This window comes from Haliotis rufescens, unplaced genomic scaffold, assembly GCF_023055435.1.
Source record: "Haliotis rufescens isolate VD_foot unplaced genomic scaffold, xgHalRufe1.0.p SCAF_26, whole genome shotgun sequence".
NCBI lineage: Eukaryota > Metazoa > Mollusca > Gastropoda > Lepetellida > Haliotidae > Haliotis > Haliotis rufescens.
In genome coordinates, this window is record NW_025963957.1 from 2,026,712 (window position 1) to 2,039,734 (window position 13,023).

Here is a 13,023-nt window from a genome sequence, read left to right on the forward strand (position 1 = left end):
TGTACTGTTTCTGCTTTGATGATTATTGCTAATTTTGGCCAATGAAACATAAACATGACTATATCTGACTGATTTCACATTGGTCGAAGACACAAATGCATAATTAGAACTTAAGTGAAACTCCGTTAATACGGACCCGGTATTCCGGAATCACACTCCTCCGTCCGATCACTGTGGTGAGTGAACGTACGTACATACAGTTGCTCTTCTCAAGACAGTATGACAAGAGGGATGACTTCAACTTTCCAATAGTCAACTTTCAATTTGTGCCAAACGATATTCCTGCCGCTCCAGCCTTTGGTGTCTGCATTTCACAACTCTTTCGTTACAATCGAGCAGGTTCTTGCCACGAACATTTTAAAACAGCGTCACACGTCTCCATACTCCATACAGCTGTCTGATCTTGGTTACAGCAGTCAAAACCTCAGCAAAGCATTCAAAACGTTTTATATTAGATATGTGGAGGACATTTACCAATTTGAAGCACCAGTGACAAAGATGATGCCCGATGCAATTAATCTGTTTTGACTTGTACGATATGCTCCGTGTTGTTTTCAGGTGAACCGTTAACTTGCCTTTGCATGTGTTTATGACGGATGCCAGCGGTTTGGCAGGATACGCTCACCTTTTCCCGAACCTGGTATCGTTACTATTTGATAGTGATTCATAAACAGATGCTTTTGATGCAGTCGGGACCGTACAAAAGGACTCTCCTTTTAGTGAAGGATTTATGAAAATCTTTGTTTTTGTAACTATTTGATAATAGATTAAATCGGACATTTGTTCATCCAGATGATGGTACATATACTATTACTGTCCAGATAAACGGTGTCGTTGTATATAAAAAAATATTTACCATTGACAAAAATCTAACTGATTTATTAAAATATATCAACTCTGTAAAGACACGAATATTTTACCAACAATAACCAACCATCAGTTGCCTGTAAATATGCCAATCTAGAACACCTGAACTACACCAGTGGTAATTGTTCCGATATGATGGTGCTCTCAGATTGTAATTTTTCTTCTTTTCGTTATGAAATAATCCCCCACGTCGCTTGCAGCTTCCATGCTTCCACGTCTATAAGTTCATGACAAAACATCGACGATACCCTTCCAGACATTGTAGGGACCGCCTCCGTGGTCTAGTGGTAGAGCGTCCGCTCGGAGAGCGGGAGGTCCGGGGTTCGATCCCCGACCGCGTCAAACCAAAAGACGTTAAAAGATGATACTTGTTGTTAGGTTGTCTGGCGCTCGGCATTAAGGCGCTAAAACAAGGACTGGTCGGCACGGAGTCAAAAGTGTCTGCACTATAAATCGGCCTCAGCCCGGACTAGTATAAACAGTCACACACACACACATGCACGTCGCTATATAGGTGCAATAATTTTGGACGTGACGGTAAACCACATTTCACCTCACCCACCTTCAGACATTGTATCCATCGGACTCAAAGTCAATGATATTTATTGTATGTAAGGCCTCCGGCCCATATACAAAAGGGTTACAAATAAGTAGTTTTTACATATTTGGATATATACTCTATATATATACTTATTTCTGAGGGAAATTGCATTATTAACATATACAACCTATTTTAATATGACAGCATCTTCTTTTGAAAAAAGAAGAGAAAAAACAGGTACGGGATAATTTGACAGATAGCGTTCTCGTATAAACTGGTTTCTTAGATCACAATAATAAGGACATACAAAAGTAAAATAAATTAAATTTTATATAGCTGAATGACATAATGGGCATCACCTCTTCGACTTTTCTTCCTTCATTTATCATGAGATCTAACAATCCGAGCCTAAATTGAATAAAAAGACGTCGAAGGGTTTCATTCTTTCATTCAGTGCCACCTGACCCCTCTTCTATAATATGACAATATTTCTTTTATCATAGTTAACTGATTGATAATTTCCACTCTTTGGTGAAACATTCTAAAATGTTAAGCTGTTATTGTAGTCCAACAACAGAATTTGATACTAAAATGACATCATCGGCAAAAAGAAGCATCAAAATGTCCGTTACATCTGGGAACATGTGAAGACCAAGTTTACCCTTAGCCACAATTTCATAATATAATTCATTAATAAAAAATAAGAACAATATCGGGCTCAAGATACATCCTTGTCCTAAGCCAACAGGATAGTCAAAGAAGTACACATGATATATTATTTGAATACATAGCTTTTAATAAAGAGTACATTTCCCCCAGAAGACCAGTAGTTCTTAAACAGTACTATAGTTTATAACGATCAACGGAGTCAAAAGCTTATTTTTTTAAAAATCGACAAAGGCTACATACACTTTGTGCTTACGACGTGATAGACATTTTTGAATAATCGCATATAATGCGAATATACGATCTGAAGTTGAGTACTTTTTTCTAAAACCAGCTTGAGTTTCGGGAATTTTATCACGCATGTTAGCCAAATTCGTAATCCTAGAATTAAGTACTGATATAAAAATCTTTCCAAGAATACTCATTAAGGATATTCCCCTATAATTGTCCGGATTGTTTAAAAACTCCTTTCGTGTGTATTAGTATAATTACCGAACAAGACCAGCTTCTGGGAAATATACCACTGTCAAACATCCTATTGAAACATTTTTGACGAAAAGGCCTCATCTCAAATTTGGAACATTTTATCATATCAGTAACAATATGGTCAGGACCAGCAGCTTCCCACAGTTTAGATGCATTATAGCGTCCAGAATTTCATCCTGTGATAGGTGATTCTAAAATATGTTTGTCAACAACAGTATAACATGGAGAGGAAATATCCATAATATCGTCAAACCAACACTGTCAGTGTTGAAAACAGTGTAATTGGAAAAAAAAAACTTTCATAAAACGTATATGCCACTAAGCCTTTGAGATACTATCTATTCTATTTGTCTGCTTCTTAATGAACGTATTTGTTTCCAAAACTAAGAAGGAGAATGGATAGTATCACCATGTGTATTAGCCTAAATTTACACAAGTCATATTTATATTTCCTACAGCAGAATTTGTTGTGATTTCTCTTTTTGCAGTACATGTTTTTATTAGAGTCACTACGTCTACATCTAATTGTATAATTGTCGCAATTGTGTGAGTGAGGTTAACGCCGCTTAGAACCACGTTAATTCAGTAATATAACAACAAATCAGCTTAATATTGGAGGAAAGCCCCAAAGTAGCTGAGTGATGAAATGAAACCAACGGGCACGTCTGTAGTGTTGACAGACAAGAGAACAATAATAAATTAACTAGCTGTTCTCTTCACAGTATAAGCTTTGTCTGTTTGTTGTCTAACGCCGCACTCAGTAATAGTCAAACTATGTGACGGCGGTCTGGAAAAAATCGAGTCAAGACCGAAATTGGGATACGATGACATGCATCGACCAAGTCAGCGAGCCTGACCACCCGATCCCGTTAGTCGCCTCTTCCGACAGACATAGTCGCCTCTTACGACAAGCATGAGTTGCTGTCAGCGTACAGGCTGCTTTCAACGGGGAGCTCCCGTGTGCCTGATTAGGATGCCAGTATCTCATGCTTACAGTGCCTGCCGACTAAAATATGAGCTGGGTTCTTTTAGACTTTCCTCCATGTCGTGGATAAGCTGAATTTAGACACTGGTGTTTTGAATAGTTTTCGAGTTGTATACAGAGGCGATAAAAGCCTTTTCGTTATCACACGACATCTCTGCTAAAAACTGAGTCCATTATATGATTCCGACTACCTAGTTCATAAGAAACGTGTTTATAAATCACTGTGAAATTGTGATGAAAGGTCACTTAACACAGGCTACAGATGCTTACTTCTTAAAAGCAGCTATCAATTCATAAAGGGCTTGGTATTTTTTGTTTTATGTAATAAAATCACAGGACTCTTTACAGAAGTTTATTTAAATAAATTGCCTGTTTTGTGACGATTCCCAAAGGGACACCATGCTCCATTGTCTGTTGCCCATTTTCAATGACTGCAATAATATTAATGTGAGACATTGACACATTGTGTCTGTGTAATGAGAATAACTATTTGTTACTTGACTGATCGAAATAAAAAAACTTTAAAAAAAATGTGCAGATGGGTATTGCATATTGCTCTAATGCAATTTGGCCCAAATCTAAACTCGCGTTAGGTTCAACGAACTACCTGGAAAGAATTGACAACGAAACATTGGAGCCACATGTGCGTATGTGTGTGCGTATGCGTATGTGTATGTGTATGTGTACGTGAATGCGTATGTGCATGCGTATGTGAATGGGTATGTGTATACGTATGTGTATGTGTATGACTATGTGAATGCGTATGTGTATGCTAATGTGTACGTGAATGCGTATGTGTATGCGTATGTGTATGTGAATGGGTATGTGTATACGTATGTGTATGCGTATGCATATGTGTATGTGTATGTGAATGCGTATGTGTATTCGTATGTGTATGTGTATGTGTATGCGTGGGCTTCGGGAAGAACTGTGTCATTCTATGTTCTCTTGTGTCGAGTGATTCAATTTGTATGCATAATATCATCATTCTCTTTGAACTGATAGTTTTGAACACTTTGTAATTCTGGAACTTGATGTGTTGTTGTAAGAGATTTCGCTACATGTTTGGTATAACTTTGATACAGGGTTCTAAAATAGCTCACCCATAATATAGATTACAAGGGGGATTTATATGTCTTATTGTCATGGTTATACCCATATTATCAGTTACCAGTGAGTTAAATGACCCACTACATGCCAGAACGAGTGATGCATGTCAACGTATCCCTTTTGCGTAGTCCCACAACTCCCGCTGATACAGAGATATAGCACAACGAGGAAACGTTGTATTATCTTTAGCTAGCATCCCCATGGGCACCAACTGTGCTCCCATTCTTGCTGTCCTGTTTCTTAATGCATATGAGTCGGGATTTCTTTTCAGATTGGCAAAAGTCAAAACAAGGTAATTTGGCCAAGATGTTTAACCTGGGCTTCATGTGTATCGACGATCTGATAACGTTCAATAACTATCAAATAGTCAATTCACTTCCTCTGACGTACCCACCTGAACTACAAATTTAGGAGACCAGTGAGACCGCCTCATCTGTTTCATGTTTCAATCTATGGACAAAGAATCAGAGTGACAAAACACTCTCCACGAGACTGTATGACAAGAGGGATGACATCAACTTTCAATAAGTCAACTTTCCATTCATGTCAAGCAGCTCCACCCTTTGGTGTCTACAATTCATAACTTTTGAGATACAATCGAGCATACCAAGATTACAAACATCATCGTGCGACTTTTGCTCAGAAGTTGTTTGATCAAGGTTACAACATCCAAGGCTCCAAGCTTACAAAGGTTTATGGTAGACATGAGGAGGACATTTCCAAATGTGACGCATCGGTTGATAAAAACATGACGTCCGATGCTTTTATTTATTTTGAACAGGGATGTTGGTGGATGTCAATGTTCAGTTAGCCATGTGACGTAACATGGAAAGTCTACTTGTTCATATTGTTTTTGTCACAACTAGGCAAACAACAAGTTTGCTTTCGGTTTGTTTTATATTCATTTTGTATAAACCATTCACAATAAAAAACACCGAAAAAGAGTGAGTGAGTGAGTATGGTTTTACGCCGCTTTTAGCACTATTCCAGCCATATCACGGCGGGGGACCCCAGAAATGGGCTTAACACATTACACCATAAAAGAAAATACACAAGTATTATTCAGAGAGATTTATTATTACACAAAGTTGGCAACACAACAAAATGTACACGTTATGTACAATATAAACAAACTATTTACATGTGCGAGCATGATATATTTACAATGATAATATATAATGTCACAAATACTTCAAAATCAATACGATTAAAAGCATTTTTGTAAGGTCGAAATAAACAAAGTTCACAAAACATTGTCCTTCTTGTTCTCAAGTGTTCCTAACATAAACGAATAAATGTTTGTATTCGGCATGACGCTGAGTCCCACTATTACACATGCGTAAAAGTACGACTTCGCAGAGGGAGTGTAAACCATGGTTTACACAAACTGATACTTGAGACATTCGTATTTCTTACAGCTGCATCCGGTGGGGATGGTGACGCGGGTTCTGCGGCACTGCTTGATCTCGCCGGGACAGAAGACGTAGATATCACGTTCAACCATGCCGTCGGGGACGCAGTAGTGGTGTTTCACCTCCGTGGTGTCCATGACGCAGTGACCTCTGGAGAAAAGAGATGATGGTGAATATTGTGTAATAATACTTTTTTGTACAAGCCTCAAATGTAATACCGACGTGTACATTATAAAAAGACCTTTTAACATTTTTGAATTGTGCGACTCAGAATCAGACCAAACGTAAATTGAAGACGTATGTTGCGCATATTGTTTATTAATACCTCTTATTCCCAAAATTAGAAACATAAGACCCATGTTACTTACAAACCCCAAACCACCATGAACTTGAAGGAAATCGTTTATCATGAATACTAGCATATGAAAGCTGGACATGTTTGGTCAAGCTAATCGTGTGACGTACCCGCATTGAGCGACTTCAATTCCCTGGGCTTCAGGCATGATGACGTAGCAGACCTCTCGGCGCCCGTTCGCGGTGTTGGTCCACCAGATTCTCTCCAGAAGCTCGGTGTTCTCGGAACACAGATCCTTGTAGCGGTAGGCGGGGTAGTGGCTGGAATATACCACAAGCATGGTTTAAACAGCTGTAGTGCAATAATTATAGCATTGCGTTCTTGAAGAAATGTCTGTGCGGCTGGAGTTTAATGCCGCGTTTCAGCAATACTCCAACCTACGGTGGAGTGAACCAGGCATGGGATTGACACAGTCGAACTTGGTTTCTGAGAGTGAGTGAACGTTTAACAACAAGTCTACTCCATCGTCCATTATACAATTGAGTCGTGTGAAACATGGAGATGACATCACTGATCCGTTTGTCTCGTCATATAAATTGATAATATTGTCACATCATAAACAAGGTAAAAGACTGTTTTACATAGGTAAATTATTTTTTTAATGTAATAATGACAACTCATGGTATGACACATGTGATAGTACTCGAGTGATTTAGTAGGACACAAGATCAAATTGAGTTGGGTGAGTCAGTGCGCTGAGTTTTGGAAAGCCACAGGTAACCTTCTAACATGTGTAAAAGTGACCTTCACCTGAGTGAGTCAGTTCCCTATTGAACAGTATATCAGATATATTGCGACGGGACAGCTTAATATGGGAGGGTAGCTCGAAGTGACGATGAAACGGGTGATGACTAGTAGCTTGGGTGGATCATTTGTACCTACCCGGTGGAGTTCATCTTGTTGTGGAGGTAGCATCCCTGCACCAGCAGCATGTACTCCATTGCGTCGGGGTCCTGTTCCAGGGCGCTGAACACACGGTCACTGGAACAACCACGTTAACATCATTGTCAGCCTTCTCATACACTATGGTGTACAGACAACAGTAGAACTTACAGTGTGAACACACGGTCATTGGAACAACTAATAACGCATCTTTGCAATTTCACAACATAGCTTCTTAAAATTACAAAAGACGCGGGGGACAGAACCCGAGCCATACAGATGACAAGCGATGACATTTACAACTTGGCCATCCCGCCCTACTGCCTGAACTAATTTACAACATAAATGAATATAAAGCATACTTCGGATAAATATAAATAATATAAAATAATTATTTACCTGTTTGTTGTTTTCCTCAAATATTTATGCATACATTTTAAGGGAAACACAACATCAAAGCATATTTCTAGATAAAATACATACACAGGGTATTTGTAGGACTTGTCGAAGCACAGCTTTTCCTTGGTAGGCCATTCGTACTGGGGGACGCCATTCTTGTCAAAGTAGCAGATTGGCTGTTTGGTCTTGGCGGAGAGGGCGCTGAAGATGCTGGAACCGTCACGGACGCGGGCACCAAACAAGGAAGACTTTCTGGATTTCAGGAGGCTAGCGAATCGGCTGGAGGTTGAGCCTCCCAGAGAACGCCCCCCGACAGGGGGTCGATTCCACGCCAAGGTGACGGCGGTGAGGGACATGAGAACGCATAATGTCACAAGAACTCTCTGGAAGAAATGAGAGACAGGGGTTGTCAGCAAATCGTAGAAACTGGATGATAATTGTTCATTGTCTATTGTGTATTAATGCTGTTGAATTTACAACTTCTACAACTACTACTGTTACTACTGGTGCAACTGCTGCAACTATTATTACTACACTCAATATTGCATACAGCTGCGAACGGCGCTTAAAACAACTGTTAGATAGGATATATACATCATTTAAACTACTCTGCACATAAATAAACTGTATATCAAGACATTAGCATCGTACACAGTTAGCAAAATATTCTACTTACCATATTTACAAACAAAGGACCAATCTATGTTAAAATAGTTACTGTAGCTGTGTACAGCGATGGCTGACTTGCTGGGGCCTTTCGCTCGCTTTTATTCCCTCTCGATTCGGAAGGAGGAGCACATTTCAGCCAATCAGAAGTGGCGTTTTTGATTGAATGACCCTGACGTCACGCGGCAACACTTCTTCCTGAAAACAATGGCGGCAGTGGATGACGTGCCTACGTCACAGATCATAACAAGGAGATTTAAAGATAACAACCTCTCTCTTATACATTCACGGTGTTCCAATGCCACTTAAGCCTCTTGCCCATCAATCAGAATGACAGAGTGAGAGAACATGACAATATATACATACATACAGATGACGCCAGTTATAATTAGATACATATAAATGACGACAGTTGTGACAAGATTGACGTTGTACAATAATTTATTAAGAGATAAAAAATTGACGTCACAGAATTTGAAGGACAACTGTCACGTGACAAGAGAGACAGGGTACGAGTCGAGAGTATATAAGGAGACACTGGCCCAGTCTGAGCCAGCGACTGTGAACACCTCACGAACCGAGCTTCACACATCATCCTACCATGGGAAAGGTATATATCTATATCTTATTTATTTCTTAGAAATGGTTTATATGTTGAAATATATTTCAAAATGAATTGATTGAAAGCATTTAGCTGTGTATAAAGTTGCATATTGCTTATTGAAATGAATTTTTTCCACGAAAATGGTGTTCACAATACATTTTGGTATTTTTAATGTGTGCACTTCGACCGTTACGTTAATGGTAGCATTTTCCTTTTAGTGGTGCTATTGTTACAAACACATATTTAGGTATATCTTCAAAGCTAATGTTCCGTAGGTAGTAATACTCAATATTTAAGATTTTTGTTCAACTGTGCCGTTTATTCTAGAACCTTATGGATCATAAAAACACCAGAGAAATTGAATTGTTCTTTCATTACCCCTTTATACTCAAACATAACCAATTACAAGATGTGATCTTTGTTTTCCAGTTCACCTACTATATCGCGGCGTTAGTCGGCCTCGTCTCCATGACGACGGCCCTCCCCCATCTCCCCGCTCCCGCCTGCTATTCCCAGCAACTTCTGTCGGACCAGAGCTTTGACCTCAGCTTTGTCTGCAACGACGGAAGACAATATCCCGAGTAAGTACATTTAGCTACTTCGGAAACAATGTACAGGGCAGGTTGTTTGTGTTTCGTTTGAAAAGTCTTCTTAAGTTTGCCGTTTGCTGTATGAATTTTCACAAATATATAAAATCAAATTAAAATGAGTCATAAATGAATTGTATTTAAGTCGAACTGTCTTTGAATGACACACCATGTACCTTTAAGTCGAATTACCGACATGCGTTGATGTTATAAGAGTTTTTGCACCGTTAAGTCGAAATGTCTGACATATTCACTTTGGACTATATAACATGTACCTCTAAGTGGCATTACCGACATGCGTTGATGTACCGTTAGGTCGAACTGTCTGACATTTCACTTTGTCTCCAGACAGGAGATCGAGGAGGCTCTGTACTACGCCCACGACCACTGGCGTATCTACCTCAACCTGACATCCACCTGCTTCCAGGACCAGGACACCTACTTCACGAACAAACAGTAAGTAGCGCAGCACACTAGATCTACTTTGAAATAAAGCAACAAAACCCTCCCCATAATCGAACGAAATGTCTATTGTCCTTTGCACGATTAGGACAATATCATGAGCATGTGTTTCTGAATCAATATACAAAAAGTAATGATACCAGATGCTGGCGACACATTGAGCGTTTCCTGCACTTGTGGAACCCGTCACAAACATATGCAAGGACATCTCAATTGTTTACCTGAAAATATGCGAATATATTGTATTGATCAAAACAGGAAATTGCATCGATCGTCAATTTTTACCCCTTTAATCCGGACGCGTCGCTTCCAATGAAATCGCCCGGAATAACGATACTTGAGTTGGGAGTAATGTCTCACTGGTTGTATGTCATTCACAATAATAAAGTCCTGAAATCGGGGTTCCGGATTAACAGGGGTTCACTATCTATTATCAACGACGTTCTTATATATTTTCATCCTAGGGAGTGCTTTATGTTAAATATACTGAAGAAATGTAGATAGGAAACACATTAAAATATCTTAGAATAATGTTCATTGCTCTATTCAGTGAAATGCTTCAGATGAAAGAAAATAACCGTACTGTGTTAAATGTTGGTACCTGGTTATTTCGTTCATTACCGAATGATACCTGGTTTTCCTGGTATCCATACGACTTTTGACAATACCAAACACATACTTCCCTCAGTTTATTTGAGGCTTGACATATACAAATTAAAACTGGTATTTGTGAATGTTACTATATTCTACATATATTCTGGAATCGCTATCATTGACTTTGTCCTTGCAGCTCTGAGCCCAACTACTACAAGTTGAAGAGCGTGTGCAACACCACTCGTACCATGGTGCACACCATTTATGCCATGGACGGTCAAGTCTGCCACGTTGTCCGCCCTATGTCCCAGAAAGTCTTCTACGCCACATGCGGGTAGGTACACGGCTATGTTTTTAACAAGAAGTTCATTATATATACTAAAATTCATAACTAAGCAGTTGGTTATAATTAATATATTTTTAATGATATGTCAACGACGAAGGCTTGATTATACAAAACGCAGGCTCCTACGAAATCAAACAAATAAATGTTGGAGTAGTTTGACTGCATATTTATATTTTTGAAAAAGATTTTATATTTTAATATTCAAATGAAGCTCAAAAGGATAAAAAACCCTTGCATTCATTGTACACATTCATATATACATATTTATTGTCTATAAAGAAAGTTTAGCAGTTCAAATACTCATGTGAAATTAAGAATTATTAAAAGGACATTCATAGCAATCTACATATCGACACTCTAAGACTAATTATAAGACTTATCATTAAAATATTATTTATCCATTACATCTCGCTTTACTAAATATGCCCTGTTTGTTTTACAGAGGAGAATGTAACCTTGGTTACGACGGCGTGACCGGCTACCACTGCATTCAACGCGGCATCACCTACCGCAACTTCCTCGGTTACTGCCGTCTCCCCGACCCCGCAATCTTCCCAGAATCTGACCCCATCTACGCTCTTGACCCCTCCGTCGACAACTTCTACGACCCCCGTGTTGCCCCACCAACCCACCGCATGCAGCACAACCTCCTCCAGAGCGGGGGCCACTACAAACCCAAGGGCTACTTCACGGAGTTGAGCGTTACCCTCCCCAGCTACTGTGGCTGCAGGGGATATTTCTGCCCCCACGACAGGATTCTTTAGATGATGACTACGTTCATAAAGGGACTGATACAATATGAACAAAGACCAATTGAAGCCAGTTGTTTTCCACAAGCATTATTTTTAAATAAGTGAAAACTATTTTTAAAGAACCAAACTCTTTCTGATTTTTAGAAGCCTTTTCAAGTAAATGGAAATTACAAATGTTATTTGGTTTACACTTCACTTTTTTCAAATCATTTCAGACTTACCTTTATTTTTTCCTCACTTTTATACCACAATGTGATATCGGTCTGAAGTTGGCAAATATGTTAATTGTAAATATTTTGCGAATTCCATGTAAATATTTACTATAGGATGTTGTGAATATGTATTTTATATGTTCCATCTTTGTACAGTATAAACTGACATCATCATTGCTTGTGCGCGCATGTATAATATGTACAGATATTAATATGTGAAAATAAAAGCAACATGAAAATATATACAGTTTCTGTTTTGATGATTATTGTTTAGTTTGGACAATATACACTGTAAATGTATTTCAGTAATATATAAAATATATATTTATCATATAATGGGTAGGTTTCTTAGCAGGATAAAGCCAACGGATAAAAACGATATCCGTTGGGGTCATATGCGGAAAGAGATGCAAATATCAAAGGTCAAGTGGGGACTACTTTCAGTGTTTATAAACAAACATGGCGTTGCCCTTGTCATTCGGCAACCGAGTCAGAATTAATCATCGGGAATCTGGATAAACTACATAGATAATTTCTATAATTATCAAAAGAACAGTCTAATATACTTAAAATCAGTGTCTAGCTGTGACGCAGTAAGGCATTTTATAAGTTTTGGCAACTTTGGAGATATAAATTTCGAAACAATTTTGCGAGGGCACTAGGCCTAGCCAAGCGGTATCAGTAGCCATATCTGTGCTTGTTGACCTCTGCGGCTTGAAACCTTTTCCACAAATAAAAATAGTTGGATTTGGCAGAAATATATTTGAATTGTTACCTTGTTTCGTTTGGTCGCTGTGTGTACATCTGATTGCATTTTTTAACGTTATGACAGGACAGGACTAGTTACTCTAGCGGACAGACCGATGGATTGCCGCGAAATGCAAGTGAATAACAATTGTTGTTTTGCGTATATGTTGCTTCGCCACTCTATAAAAAACAGATTTCAGTTGGAACTATATTGGCTACTGTCACTGTCCGACTGACACATCACTTACCCTGTGACGTAATAAATATTAATGCGCGCTTTCCAGGAAAATTCGCAATGTTTAGGTTATGTTTGTGAGAGAGTGAAAGCGATTTTCAAGTACAGATTAAAG

General features: G+C 38.8%; 2 protein-coding genes across 2 annotated transcripts; one reads left to right on the forward strand and one right to left on the reverse strand.

Annotated features, from left to right (window-relative positions):
- Positions 1–5,711: 5,711 nt before the first annotated feature.
- Positions 5,712–8,499, reverse strand: LOC124141444. The gene is made up of 5 exons (XM_046509462.2): positions 8,380–8,499; positions 7,788–8,086; positions 7,305–7,403; positions 6,533–6,682; positions 5,712–6,217 (listed from the first exon to the last, which is right to left on the reverse strand). The coding sequence occupies exons 1-5, from the start codon at positions 8,380–8,382 to the stop codon at positions 6,034–6,036; spliced, it is 735 nt and encodes a 244-aa protein (XP_046365418.2). The 5' UTR covers positions 8,383–8,499; the 3' UTR covers positions 5,712–6,033.
- Positions 8,500–8,922: 423 nt separating this feature from the next.
- On the forward strand, positions 8,923–12,167 carry LOC124141446. The gene is made up of 5 exons (XM_046509464.2): positions 8,923–8,979; positions 9,403–9,554; positions 9,909–10,016; positions 10,813–10,950; positions 11,405–12,167. The coding sequence occupies exons 1-5, from the start codon at positions 8,971–8,973 to the stop codon at positions 11,724–11,726; spliced, it is 729 nt and encodes a 242-aa protein (XP_046365420.2). The 5' UTR covers positions 8,923–8,970; the 3' UTR covers positions 11,727–12,167.
- Positions 12,168–13,023: the final 856 nt, after the last annotated feature.